Genomic DNA, 15,794 nt, shown 5'->3' on the forward strand with positions numbered 1-15,794 from the left:
TCAGGATGCGAGGCTAAGCACTGCACTCAGGGTCAGCCGCTTTGGACCCAGAGAAGAGCATGTCTGGTTGCATGCGGGTTGATGCCCCAGGTCCCGCCTCTGAGAAAAAGGTATCAGACCGGTCTGATGTTCTTTGGGTGGATGACACCTAAACGAACATCGGTACAAAGTCCCAATTTATTTCTAATATCAGAGATCAGACCTCTACTCTTGCCTGATGCATCTAAAACAAAAAGGGGGAACTGTAGAGAGCTGCGGAATGCTATGCCTTAAAGATGGAGCTGGTTTCCGCCTTCCGCCTTTCCGATGGTGAGTGCTCTCTGTCACAAACAATTCCACATTTGGCTAAGGCTGAGGATCTGGCTTGCTTCCATGTATGTGGACTTATCTGCATTGCCCACGTGGCACGCCTGGGTTGGCTACCCAGAGGCTATTTAAGCTGTGGGCTGGCTTTCCCCAGGGTCCGAGGATTGTTCAAGGTTTCTAAATAAACTGCATTAAAAAAAAAAAAAAAAGAATCACTTTCTTTACTGTGTCTTCCCTTCCAGCTCACCTCCCTCGGCTGGCAATGCCTCCATTGAATGCCACCACTTCATGCTAATGCCTAGTCTTAAGGTATGAACTTCAGGTATTTTTTGATGAAATAAATGTGAAGTTAAAATTAATAATTAGCACCTTATTATGATTAAGTTCATCAGAAAGCAAAGAAGGTAGAACAAAACTCAAATATTTTGAAGAGGAAGATGAAGAATAAGAAAATTGATTCTGATTCAGTATTCAGAAGCTGAATGCAAACCTACATAGGAAGAGATAAATAGCATAAAATCATTAGATACTTTTCTTATCCCTAAATGATGTAGAAGGACTAACTTACCAATGAACTGTATTTTCAGACACTCTAAAATGGTCAATAATATCATGGAAATAGTTCTCCCTTAAAGTGGTATGATTATAATGAAATCAATGTTATAAAAAGTTCAAACAGTGATTTTCCAAAGTGACATTAAGAAGTGTAATACATGTTACAAAAATAGTAAGCATAGATATTAAGTGTGAGTTCTAGTCCAAGCACCCACATTTGTTTCACAGTTTCACAAATGATTATTTATGATCTCATTACAATACAAAATTATAGTCAAACAGAAATCACTTTAAAACAAACAGACCACACACATTTATAGTTTCTTCTTTGAAAACAAAATGTAATACTTATTTAATACATCAAAACATATGTACATTACAAGGAATAACCAGAAAATACATACATATACTGTTGCTAGCAGCACAATGTCATTTTCCTAATCCCTTATTATTTTATAAACTGTAAAAGCATAATCTGTACTTGCTTAGACAAAACTTTAGAAGGTGTCCAGTAGAATTAGAAGTTATAATTCATGTTGATTTAACAAGTTTATCTCAAAACATATAGTATCATTAACTATATGCCTAAAACTACATGATATTTTTCTTATTATAAAGAACAGTGTTCTCTTCCCATTGTCTAATCAAACATTTAAAAAAGTGATCTAATTTATAATGTATATCATGCTTCAGACTATTCTAGTATTTATAGCCACATAACAGAGTTTTCCTGCTCAATAATACCTAGTAGGTAGTAAAGCTTTTGTAAATAGTGCCCAAGCTGCTGGAATGGTCAACACTTCTCAAAAGGTGAAAGAATTACTTTCAACAGTTTCTGAGAGGTAATTTGTGTAGGCTTAATAATCATGTAATTTAGCTAATGGAAAAAAAATAAAATCAGACTTGAAAGTCCACATGACACATGTCTTTAAGCCCTACTCTGGCTTGTGTAGAGCCCTGATAGGCATCACTTCACTTGGAGAATATTTGAAGGACAATAGTGATTTAAGACATTTACTTTACTTTCTTTCATATTTTCACTCTGCTTCAGCTTAGTAAATAATCGATGCACTGTTTCTTTCTTAGTGTGTAATAGGCTCAGTAAGTGTGGTAGTAACTCCTCAGATTTCTTCACTGTAGTTCTAAAATATGATGGAAAAAAATCTCTCAACTAGTCGGGTTCATACATTTCCAAGTGTGTTCTTTGAAACTAGTTTAAGAGAGACAGAACTGTGATTGTCACCTTTTTCCTTTCTCTAAAGCCTAAAGGCCATTTGAGTCATGTTGGGTCAACTCGAGAAAACTACCTGCTCTGCGAACATTCATTGTAGCATTTTATGCAATCTCAGAGGATTATTATGTATGAATTGTTGTTGCTCTTAGATTAAATATAACAAAGCCTGATTTCAGATTTTCATTTAAGGAATAGATGTGACAGATCATGTTTCATACTGAAACTAACAGAAGTAACCAAGCATTGGAGTTTCCAAATCCTTGAATGGAATAACAGGTAGAAGAGAAAAAAAAATACCCTATATTTGTAATGTTATCTGTACATAGGTATTGTCCATCCCACTCTAAACACAATCAGATATGTTGTTGGATTGCAAACTGTGATCACTACTACAAATAGATAATTGCACTCCCTTTGATTCAGCATCTGAGATAAAACTCCGTGTTTACGGTGGGCTTGAAATAGTAATTTCTTTGTGACTTAGGCTCACAAATAAAACTAATGACTAGCTAAGAGCATATGTGTGGAGAGTGTTGTCAAAATTTAAGCACTTAAATTTTAAAGACTTGGTCATACATTGCTGCATGGGTTTGTCACCAGCAATGACGTAGAAACATAACGGCCTAAATAGGACTTTTCACAAATATGTGCCTTTCCCACACAAGTAACTATAGAACACACTGAAAGACTGTGAACAATTTCTGTGTGTGCTGTCTTGCTCATAGGGTATTGAAAATGTGTTCTGGTACTTGCATTTCAGTCCAAGTTCAGTATTGCCATTTTATTTAGCGTAGTTCAGTAGCCACTGTGGACATGGCATGGTTACTCACAATTTTGTATGATTTGGTATGGAGTTGGATACTACTCGGCAAATCTTGTCTTGAAAGACGTCTTCGGAATTCATTAGTGGTAAAATAATATATAACTGGGTCAAGGCAGGAATTCAGACTTGCCAGACACAGGGCCACAGAATGAAATATTAGAATCACTCTCCTGGCTAAGCAGCTCTGAATTTCATTGGATTTAACCAGGAAATCTAAAGGAAAGCTGAAGTGATAAGGTGCAAAGCAAATTAGAAATACCCCTGCACAGGTCAGAATCATCTTCAAGGCTTTCTTTTTCTCTCCAAGATGTTGAGGAATGGGATATCTATTTCGCAATGATAAAGCTGTCTTCCAGGTACAGTACAGAATAATCATAAGAGGAGTTACAAAGCCAACCACCTCTCCAATAGTTATCATGGCAACAGATTGGGCCAGATTGACATTCCTGGTAGGAAGATCCACAAAACATTTGGTTCTGTTGCCTGGAGTATCATCATTGGTTCTGAGGAGAGGAAAGAGTAGGCAGGCAAGGCAGATGATCAACCACCCAACAATGCTGATATATAAGTCATATTTCTGCTTGCAGTCATTGAAATGAAAGGGGTACATGAGAAACCAAAATCTTCGCACACTGATACAGACCAAGAAGTAGATGCTGGCATACATATTAACATATTTCAGGTAGAAACAAAACATACAGAGGCCAGGACCAAATGGCCAGTCATGGTTCAAGTAGTAAAATATCCTCAGTGGCAGAGAGAGAATTTGTAATAAGTCAGCAATGGCTAAATTTATCATAAACACCACCGCTCTTTTGGTTTCTTTCATATAGCCATAAAATACCCACAGGGCTAACATGTTCCCTATGAGACCGGGCACAAGAATAACAGTGTATGTCACTGCATAAATGAAGTACCGGAAATCTGTGTTGTCTCCATCTGTCTTGTTACATGTATAATTATCAACCATGATTATTTCTAGAGGAACTGTCTGTGCTTACCGTTCATTCAAAATCGAAATCCACAAGTACTTGCTGTACTTTCCACAACAGGACTGGTCAATGATTCAGAAAGGCAGAGTATAAAACAACCTTTTGCCACAATTGTTTGCCTTTATGTATGATTTGGGAACTTAGGAAAAACTGATTGTATGTTTGTCTTAGATTTGTCTACATAACTATACAAACCTAGTGTGCAAGCACACATGAGAAGTTGATAAAGCTTTCCCCACTTGTTTATTGTGTGGTAAGCCTTTTCAGGACATCATGGAAGTTGCATGTCTCCCATTTGATTCCGAACTATGTCAAATTTCCATATGATAGTCATCAATTTGCAGGTGTTTGGAAGGAAATTTCATGTTCTTTATTTTCTTGTGTCTGGCTCACACAGAAGAAAGGTTTGCTTCACTGTAGATTGGATCTGGCACTATTCCATGATGACTTAATTCCATGGGTCTTTTTCTGAGACTTTTTCATATCTGTATTAAAACTGAAGAAAAGAGAGGGGGGGAGACAAACCTGCAGGTAAAAGAAAATAAGTCCATTATATCTGGCATTTGTTAAATGAGAAAAACTTGTCTTTAATAACCATGTCATGTCCAGAAGACAGTATTTCACAAAAATTCTCCCCATCCTCTAGCTCTTTACTCTCCTTTTTCCATTACATTTCTTGAGCCTCACTGGATGGGTGATACAGATATCTTGTATAGAGCTAAGAAGTCACAATCACTTATTTTTAGCATTTTGGTCAGTCTGCATTAATTACTTCCCACTGCCAAAAGAAGCTTTCTGACCAAGATTGAGAGCAGCACAGATCTGTGAGTACAAATAAAAATTTAGAAGGTATTTTGATAACATGAGCATGTTTTAGCAAAAGAGCACAGTAGATTCCCCTCTAGGGCTGATGGTTTTTCTATCCATAGACTTTTGGTAAGGTTTACAGTGTCAGTCATGAATTTCCTCCTATGGAACAGAAGATAACATAAAGTTGTGAGGGAGAAGGTGGGATGAATTTGTGTTTAGATATGTTCAGAACCCATTGTATATTGGTAAAATGAGAAATAAAGGCTATGTGTAAAAATACATTAGTTTAAATAGAATTTTAATGTGAGTAAAGATTAATATGCTCCAGGTTCTATAACAGTTATAGAACAATCCTTTTACAGGGTCACCTAAGACCATCGGAAACAGATATTTCCATTACAAATCATAATAGTAGCAAAATTACAGTTATAAAGTAGCAACAAAAATACTTTTATGGTTGGGGTTGACCACAACATGAAGAACTGTATTAAAGGGTCGCAGCATTAGGAAGGCTGAGAACCACTGTTCTATAAAGTGCAGAAAAGTAAAACTAGAAGGAACTTGAAAAATAATCTAGCATTTTGTTACTAAAATTGTCTAAGCCAACAAATTGGGAGCCTGTTAGAAATTCAGAAGAATATCAGCCCCTCCCTCAGGACCTGCATTTTAACAATTACACTCAGTTGAGTCTTTGGAAACTCTGATCTCCACCTCTGTTTCACAAACTTAACAGATCTTCAGACCCATGTGCGGAAGTCTTTTTCTTTAAAACAACAAAATTAATACAGCTTTCCAGGTGTTTCCTCCAGAGATTTTGATTAAACATGTTTTAGGTAAGGCCAGAAATTTCTATTTTAAAAAAGCTTTCCATATGATTCTGATATAGTCAGCATTACATTTGTCCGTGAAGCATCACTTAGGGGCCAGTGATTTGATTCAAATCCTTCCCAGATGTGAAAATAAGTGGGCAAACAGCCTCTCTTTAAATATTTCCATTTTCATGGGCCATTTAGTCACCTCTTAATTATCCAAGACAAGAGAGCAGAGCACCAGAACAGAGAATCAAATCCCCCAAAGGCTGACTCAGCTGGGTCCATGACCCTTCATCTGAGGTAAACAAATTTTAGCTTAGGGACTTGGATAGTTGCCTCAAGGCTGTTGAAATCTAGAAGGATTTAACTGACTTTAAAAATACGCGGAAAGAATAAAAATGAAAAGAGAATTATGAAACATCCTGCATTGGATTATCAACTCCATGTGATTTGAAGTGTGCATGATTCAGTCCTTGAAGGAATTATTGTTGTTTTGCCTGGTAAATAAATTGCTTGGTAAGGAAAATAGCATGTTTTGTCTAAAAATGTGGATATCACTTTATATAAAAAGTATTCAACTTGAAGATGTTAAATATTTGAAATTCCTCAAATAAGTAAGATGTAGAAACTTGATATTTATATATTAATGTAAAGAATAACATTGATATTAAAAGAGGTAATAACAAATTGGCCAGCTCTGAAAATAAATGGTATCTTCTCTCATGTGGTGATTTTGTTTAGGTGACAGAAAAATATAAATAGCAGGTACAAATATATGAAGAGGTACAAATATCACTAATCACCAGAAAAAAATTCAAATGATAAATTACTATGAAATATCACTCACACCACTATAAAGAACTTTTACAACAATTCAAAAGACAGCATGTAGTAATGAAGATATAGAGAAAAGAGTGATTTTTTTTCCTGCCTCATTGGGGGGAGTATAAATTGATCTCACATTGCAAAAAGAGGATTGCTGTTTTTAAAAAATTAAAACTAGAACTATCACATGACTCAATATTCCTACTCTGTGTTATATATCAAAAAGAAATGAAATAAGCATTTTGACAAAACCTCTTCACTCCTGTGTTTATTTATCATTTCTTTTAGACAACATACAGAATTAATGGCTCTATACCCATCAACAATAAATATAGAAACAAATGTCTGTGCATGCACACAGTTGAATATTACTCAGCCTTTGAGAATAAGGAAATTCTGCAGTTTGCAACAAAACTGCTAGATCTGAAGAAAAAATTTGTTAAGCAAAATATGAAGTCACACACAGATGCTGTGGAACATGAGCTCATGTAAATTAAAAATGACAGTAATCTTGGTATTAAACGTAGATAATTTTCTGTGCTAATATAAGCAATAAATTTAGTGCATTGCAAGGTATCCAATAAATGTTCAATAAACATCACTAACTTAAGTGACTATTGTCTTCAAGGGCATTATTATCACCCCATTTTAAAATTTGCATTTTCTACCCTAGTTTAAGTCTTTATTACTTAATTTAATTATCCATTTTTATTCTTCTCCATTCTACACAAGGCTTTTATTATTTTTTCTAAGTTAGCTCTTTAAAATTATATAATATCTATAAATCAGAAGCTGTATAGCATGGCAATCAATGGTCACCTTAATAACATCGCCATGTGCTTTTATAAAGTTTGATCTGCTATTTTTCTACCAGACCAAATGCTCACTTTCAATAGAAGTCATTCTCTTCAGGTCACCATTTTAGTTTTCACACTCAGCAGTAGTAGTGATGCTGCCTTAGCCTGAAGCTTTCTCCCATTTCTTGTTATTCCTGAAACATTCTGTGGTTAAAACAACATTGATATGCTAGCTGCCATCTTTGGCTCCCATTTGGAATGTTTTAAAATAACCTAACTTCCTCTTCCTTTTGCTATTTATGCATGCGTTATTTATGCTCTTGTCCTCCTGCCCATTATGTAACTAACTCAGAAACTCCTTGAAGTTATAGGATAGATCTTCTGTACCTTTCAGTCCTCTAGGTTCTGAGAACCTGGCTTGGTATAATCATCAAATATTTACTGGGCCAATATTTGTTCAACATCTACCATTTTCCAGGTGCCATAGTTGGTACTGGGAATATAGACAGTATATAAATGTGTGTGAATTTGCTCTTCCTAAACCTTAAAATCCAATGAAAAAGAATCAAAGTCACCATGCAGTTTTTAAGAATGTGGTCATAGAAAACGAAAGCATGTAAGAGAGGAACGATGCATTAGAGGAGAATCTGCAATTAATTAACTTACTAAAGCAACATAATCCCTAACAACAATTTGTAAACATTTGCGCTTAAACCCACAAACAAGTGTAGTCTTCACCCCTTATTAAGGAAACATCTTTTCAGCAGACAGAGATCACTATAGAAAACCATACCCTATCAAAATGAAAGCATACATATGAGTAACATTATACAGAATGGGCAGGTAATGTTTACAAATAGATATCCATATGCAAATACATATACATGTATATATGCCGTACCAATTAATGAAAATTATGCCAAGAATTTGAAAAACAGTGGAGAGTTGGGATGGAGGAAAGGGAAGGGATAAATGTTATACTTAAATTGCAATCTCAAAGAATTTTCAAAAGTTCTAAAAAAGAATGTATTTGCTGTTTGCTGAAGTAAATTAGCTGAAAGTAAGACTATACACTCTTAAAGTCTATTCTCTTCCAGTTTTTATTCCTTTATTATTGGCTACAATTTTTATTGCTATATATTTGTTGTGCAGAATACTGTATCTGATTATGACATTTTTGTACATGTATGTAAGCTGCCTTTATCTGGTAAATTTTCATCTCTATCTACATTTTATCCTAAAGCTCAGAAATATTCTAGAGTAGCTCCTTAATATTTTTCCACCAACTTTTTAGCATAGCTGATGATGCTTTCCTATCATTAGCCAACATGGTATTCTGATAGAAAAAAAATTGAACAAAACTTTTAGTCATAAGAAAAACTTAAGTCAGTAAAAAAATCCAGTAAAGTTACAGGGCACAAGGTTAACAAACAAAAGTGAGCTATGTATATTAAACACAAATAATCATTCATCTAGAGTTATAGGGACAAAAATCAAAGAGACATTTGTTTCAACACATTAAATTATTCATAGAGCCTGTCCTTTCATAAGAAAGAATCCACATTGTAACAGGTACCTGAATGTACCCTGACTTTAAATGAGAGATTTCTTTCAAGTACCATGGCAGACTTTAAAAAAAATTCCCCCTTCTTTCATATGATTCCCAGCACTCTGCCGAAGGTTTGGTTATGAGTCTCAGCATCTGCTTTGATACACTGCTAGATAGAGTCTTTCAGATGCCCTCTGTGGTAGGCTCCTGTCTTGTTACTTCTTTTCTCTTACTTCCAATGTCCATCCCCTTTGTCTTTCTAGGTAAGGAGTGATCATCTTATCCCTGGTCCTTTTTCTTGTTTATCTTTGTTAGCTGTACAGATTTTAGTATGTTTATCCTATCTTATAAGTCTAGTATCCACTTATAAGTGAGTATATACCATGTGTGTCTTTCTGTTCCTGTGATACCTCACTCAGGATGATCTTTTCTAGATCCCACCATTTGACTGCAAATTTCATGATTTCCTTGTTTTTAATTGCTGAGTAGTATTCCATTGTGTAAAAATACCACAATTTTTGTATCCATTCCTCAACTGAGAGGCATCTGGGCTGTTTACAGGTTCTGGCTATTACGAATAAAGCTGCTACAAACATGGTTGAGCAAATGTCCTTATTGTGTATTTGAGCATCTTTTGGATATATGCCTAGGAGTGGTATAGCTGGATCTTGAGGAAGCAGTATTTCTGATTGTTTGAAAAAGTTTCAGACTGATTTCCAAAGTGGTTGTATAAGTTTACATTCCCACCAGTAATGGAGGAGGGTTCCCTTTCTCCACAACCTCATGACCTAGAGGGGACAGGAGCTCCACAAGGACCAAATATATCAGGACACAGGGGTTTTCTATGAGACTGTTTCCTCAACAAAGGACCATGCATGGATATAACCTAAAACCCTTGCTTGGATGTAGCCTATGGTAACTCCGTATCCAAGTGGGTTCCCTAGTATAGGGGACAAGGATTATTTCTGACATGAACTCAGTGACTGGCTCATTGATCTTTTCCTCCCCCACGACAGAGGAGCGGCCTTGCTAGGCTACAGATAAGGACATTGCAGCCAGTCCTGAAGATACCTGATAGGCTAGGGTCAGATGGAAGGGGAGGAGGACCTCTTCTATCAGTGGAATTGGAAGAGGGCAAGGAAGAGATGAGGAGGGAGGGTGATCAGATTGGGGGAAATTGGGGGAAAGAGGGAGGGGGCTATGGATGGGATACAAGTGAATGACCTGTGATTAAAAACAAACAAAACAAACAAACAAAAATAAAAACACTCCCCTTATTTTGGGACCCTAACTTTCCCAAAAAAAAAAAAAAAAGAAAAAAGATGGAAGAGAGAAGAATACAAAAGCTCCAAATCACTTTCTTAAGCAGGTCATAAAATATTTCCTATAACCATTGAGGGGAGTGAGTATATATTTATGTTTATATATATATAACATGTTTTGCTTAATTTTATGTTTTGCTTAATTTTGTTGATGTTTCAAGAGCATGCTTGGTCCATATATAATGTAACTTTGTTTACTTATCTAGGTGAATCTTGCTTCAAATGAGTATCATTTTGAAGTCAAATAGCTCACAAATCCCTGGGACAGCTGTCTGGTAAGTGCTACATAGTGGTAGGAATTACCTTGGGAAAAACATTTTGTTGTTAATTCTCTTATAGTATTCACTCATTCTGTCAGGCCCACTAGATGTTACAACAGACTTTTTTTTTTATTATACAGAAACATGTTCTGCCAGGGTGCCATTTCTAGAAGCTTCAACACCTTCTGAGACTTCTACAGCTCAACTTAATGAAAGGAGGAAAGATGCATACAAGCAGACAGAGTTATTATAAACATTGTCATTCCTTCTCATAGATAAGTCCAAATGTCTCTGTTGAGATTTGAGGGCCATTTCCTCTTAAGCAGACAATGCATCCTGTTATTTGGCTCTAGAAATACCTTCAATTACTTGGACACATCATGAAAAGGGTCACTCAGCTTCACATCACCAGTGAGTAAAGCCAAGTTACATTACCTTCGACTATACTAGTTTGCAATTACTTTATATTTTGGATAGTAGTTCAGTTTTTATGAACTGTTGATGTACAGTACCAAAGACTTTCTGAGCTTGTAATAAGCATTAACAATACTTAAGCAAATGCCAGAATCCTTGCACCCCTTATCCATAAAAATGATAAGGTCAGTGTTTTTTTAAGAGCTGCCCATTTTTTGCTAATCTATTATACTTCCCATTTCTTTAGTCAACTCTCTAAAATTCTGGTCTCTAGAATGACCACAGTGTGTATTTACAGTATATATTCCCAGATTAACTCATAATAATTGCCCAAAAGTCAAAATAAAATATCTACATATTAACAATTTCAGTGTACACCCAAATATAAGGATGTACTTTGATTGTAAAAAAAAAAAGTATTGACATAAAGCCTAGACTCAACTTGTTTACAAAATTATCATTATCTCTTTCTTCTATATTCTTGAGTATCATTTGGTTTAAATTTCTCTGTCTCTATCTGTATCTGTTGAAATTTGCTCTGTTTTTCAGGGCTCAGCTATAATTTTATGTATATGAATCTTGGATTCAAGTAAGTTTGTTGAACATCTAAACCAAAAGATAATTTAATGTTAAGATCTCTTTATGTCATTTATATACTATAATCTTTTGGAAGCAATTTGATAAACCTCCATTTGTGGACTGTTTAACTTGGAATTCATTCATAGTGGTACTCAAGCCCTTTTATAAAAGTGTAATATCAAAACACTAGTGAAAGTATCAACTTACTTTTGAATAACACTCTAAAATACCTAAGAAACTATTTAAAATTCCATTTAGACCAGATCCAGCTATCAGTGTCTTGTATATTTGCCACTCTACATTTGTGTTTCCCAACTCTTTTCTTTTAGAGGACAAGCCACTATTCTACAAAGTTCCATTTCACACATTAAATTTTTAATATTTTTACTTTTTAGAAGTGATGAGGTGATCCCAAGTTATGCTGCAGTGGGAAAACTGTATGCGTTTCCTGTTCTCAGTGCTGACATGGCTTTGGGGATTTTCCTCAGCTTTTCTGAATGTCCACCTTGTGTCTCAGACCAGACATGAGCATTTGGGCAAGAAGAGGGGAATTTTTTTTGACAGGAAAGTTATGAGCTTCCAAGCTTACATAAAATAAACTAACGTCCAAGATAATCACATCCTTCTGGCCCTTTTCACTTTTTTGCCATCCTTCTCAAAATTTTCTCTTTGAGTGTGTGCCCTATTCACTGCTTCACAGGATGAATAGCCTGTGAAAGGAAAGGAGTAACCCAACCTTATGGGGTCTGGTAGAAAGAGCAAGGGTGGAGTAGAAAATAAAACCAGTCCCCAGGGCCTCACCTGAGGACTGGCCATGATTTCTGTGTAGGCTACCCATGTGGTATGATTTTTAAGGAACCAAAAAAGCTTTTTCTTTAGTAAAAGAGATAGAAAAAAATATATTTTTTTATTTGTTGACTAAGGCCCAATCTTCTTTTTCTATAAGGATAAGATTCTGCTGTCTGGAAAAATATTTAGGCTGGAAATGTCAGACTCTCACCTTTAGGAACTGATCTCTCTTTTTTTTAAATTTTATTAATTACACTTTATTTACTTTGTATCTCCCCATAAGCCCCTCCCTGCTCCCCTCCCGATCCCACCCTCCCACCCCATTTTTCATGCATGCCCCTCCCCAAATCCACTGAGAAGGGAGGTCCTCCTTTCCTTCCTTCTGATCTTAGTTTATCAGATCTCATCAGGAGTGGCTGCATTGTCATCTTCTGTGGCCTGGAAAGGCTGCTCCCCCCTCACGGGGAGATGATCAAAGAGCAGGCCAATCAGATTATGTCAGAGGCAGTCTCTCTTCCCATTACTATGGAACCCACTTGGACACTAAACTGCCATGGGCTACATCTGTGCAGGGGTTCTAGGTTATCTCCATGCATGGTACTTGTTTGGAGTATGAGTCTCTGTGAAGACCCCTGTGTTCAAATTTCTGGTTCTGTTGCTCTCCTTGTGGAGTTCCTGTCCTCTCCAGATCTTACTATTTCCCACTTCTTACATAAGATTCAATGCACACTGCCCAACAGTTGATCTCAAGAACTCTAACCTGACAATTTTCTCAAAGAAATTTAAATACCTCCACAGATTCACAATTTCTCAAGTATCCGTAATAGGTCATAAAACTTTTGCACCTTTTTCTTTTAGCTCATTTACTATACCCACATGCCCTAGTCATTTTTCTTAGCATGTTTTCTTTTTTATTTATTATTTGTTACAACTTATTTACTTTGTGTCCAAGCTGTAGCTCCCTTTCTCATCTCCTCCCAGTCCCACCCTCCCTCCCACTTCTCTCTCTATGAACCCCTAGTCCATTGATGGAGGAGGTCTTCCTCTCCTTCTATATGACCCTTGCCTATCAGGTCTCACTAGTACTGGATGCGTTTTCTTCCTCTGTATGCCCCTCTATGATTATTTGTGGTTCATTTCTATTTAGGGTCCTTTCTTCTATTGTATTGAAATTATGTAGAATTTTGTTTTAAATAACAAAGTATAATAGAGAACTAAGCCAGCGGTTCTCAACCTGTGGGTTGCAACACTTTTGGTATCAAATGACACTTTCTCATATGTTGCATATCAGATATCTTGCATATCAGATATTTACATTATGTTTCATAACAGTAGCAAACTTATAGTTATGAAGTATCAACAAAAATATGTTTTGCTTGGGGATCACTACAAGGTAGGAACTATATTACAGGGTTACAGCATTAAGAGGGTTAGGAACCGCTACTCTGAGCAAACACTGAGATCTTTAGCCATTTCAGAAAAAAAAAATGTTCATGGAAAATAATTTAAAGTTTAAGATTTAAAATATTAAATATCACTGATATGAAAATCTTTAATGTTCAGCAATTACACTTAGAATTTCCATAGGAAAATTATATCCCAAGATCATGACATTAATCTAAAATATGGAGATCTCATCATTTTTGTAATTTGAATGGCAGATAATAATTTTATATTAGACCTTAAGGGAAGTAAGGGAGGGAGGTACATAAAACTGAATGCTGTCATTTTAAATGAGGTTCAGTTGTCCCTAGTGACACAGCCTTGCCTTCTGCTGGGTAGGAAATAATTTTCTGGATCTTGGTGGCATTCCTTCTCTGATACTCCAAGAGAAAGGGGTTCTTGTTAGTTACTTCTTAATCTTCCATCACTTTTTCCATGTTTTAAGAGTCAGTCTATCAACAAAACAAGACTCGAGAGCTTATTTCCAAAAAAAGAAAAAAGAAAAAAAAAAGCAAACAAAAACATTGAATGGCCCCTATAGGCTCATATGTTTGAATACCTGGTCCTCCGTTGCTAGATCTTTTGGGGAATGACTTCTAGGAGATATGGGTTGTTGAGGAGATGTGTCACTGAGGCAAGCTTTGAGGGCTCAAAGGCCTTCAGCCATTTCCGTCTCTCTCTCTGCCACTTGATCTCTGTTTTAAGATGTGAGCTATCAGCTGTTTCTACTGCCATGCTTTGTTTTTATTATGACATCGTAACTCTGTGGATTTATAAGCCCTTGTAAATAATGTCTTTTATAAGTCGCCTTGGTCATGGTATTTTATCACAATAGAAAAGTAACTAAGGTAAAACCTCTGGTCTCTTTGTGTGGTGACACCATGCTAGAAAATACCAGTATTGTGATAATACACTCCTCTGGCAGCATTGGCCTCCTGATTAGTAATCACAAATGAAGTTTTTTTGTTTGTTTGTTTTGTTTGTTTGTTTGTTTGTTTTTTATCAGATCTTGGCTCTCAGAGTCAGTTTCCCTCCACTAGAATGACATTAACATCAAATAAGGGTAGTTGGGTATGGCTTACACATCCATGATTCCAGCACTCAGTGGTAGACAAAGGAGGATTATGAGCATGAGAACAGCCTCAGATATATATACACTGTCTCAAAAAAACAATGAAGATGAGTAGATTCCTTGACTTGATCTTCTACCAGTAATGGTTCTGTGTGGTGTACTCTCCCCTTGGCTTAGGTAGAAGCATGGAATAGTATATCATTGTTAGTATACCTCCTGTTGATCCAAACAAAATATTATGACCCATTGCCCTGAATTCAACTCCAAAATAAGATACAGATTAAGACGAGGGAATCCAAGATTAAATTTAAAACAAAGACTCTTGTAACATTGTAGCCACTTTCCAAGTACTCAGATAATGACATAGTCACTTAGGTGTCATCCATCTCTTGGTCTGTAATAAGTACTCTGAGATATAAAATATCATCCATCAAATAAAACTGTAAATATTAACTTAGAATTTTGATAAATTTATAAGAGAAGGCATCTAACAAATGATCTATTAGTGATGTTACATCAAATGACTCTCTCTTTTTTACAAATGACTTTCAAATGACTCTCTCTTTTCTTCCCACAACTGATATTTTAGTTACTGGATTCAAAATCATAGGGATTTTTCTCTCCTGTAGGGCAGGGATGAAATTTCCTAAAGAATCACAGATGTTATTACAATTTCCGCTTGGGATAAGGACAGGTCTTAGAATTTGATGAAAGATTAATATTTGACTGGAATGTTACATACTTGTGCATTGAATAATGTAATCTTACTAAATGTTAATAGGTTAATTTGAATTTTTAGGTAACTTATTATTTCTGTATATTATACAATTTGGCACTAGAAACTAATGAGAGTATTGTCAGGGCACTGTGACATGCTACTTCTGCTTGACTTTAAAACTAAATAAATTACAACTTATTTTCATTGAGTTATGTCAAATTTAAAAATATGTAGAAAGTGTACTCTTCCTAATCTTTTTAGATGTATTTATAGAAAGAGTAAGAGCTTCTTTTCCAAGTTCAAATTGGCTCAAATAACCAAGGGCCTCTTCTACCTCAAGTGAACAGCAACACAATAAGGAATGCTCATTGGCAAATGCAACTTTTTTTATTTTTTTAATTTTTTAAATATTTGTTACAGTTTATTAACTTTGTATCCCAGCTGTATCCTGCTCCCTCATTCCTTCCCAATCCTGCCCTCCCTCCCTCATCTCC

At 35.8% G+C, this 15,794-nt stretch overlaps 1 protein-coding gene across 2 annotated transcripts in view; it reads right to left on the minus strand.

The window, feature by feature from the left end:
* Nucleotides 1-1,189: 1,189 nt before the first annotated feature.
* Gpr174 (G protein-coupled receptor 174) overlaps nt 1,190-15,794 on the minus strand; it is a 36,669-nt gene continuing 22,064 nt past the window's right edge. For both annotated transcript variants that reach the window (XM_060375083.1, XM_060375081.1), the window contains one exon: nt 1,190-4,435. In XM_060375083.1, the coding sequence (XP_060231066.1) occupies nt 2,881-3,888 (1,008 nt within the window). In that variant the 5' untranslated portion in view covers nt 3,889-4,435 and the 3' untranslated portion in view covers nt 1,190-2,880. The remainder of the gene's footprint in view (nt 4,436-15,794) is intronic.

The sequence above is a fragment of the Meriones unguiculatus genome, chromosome X (genome assembly GCF_030254825.1).
Source record: "Meriones unguiculatus strain TT.TT164.6M chromosome X, Bangor_MerUng_6.1, whole genome shotgun sequence".
Lineage (NCBI taxonomy): Eukaryota > Metazoa > Chordata > Mammalia > Rodentia > Muridae > Meriones > Meriones unguiculatus.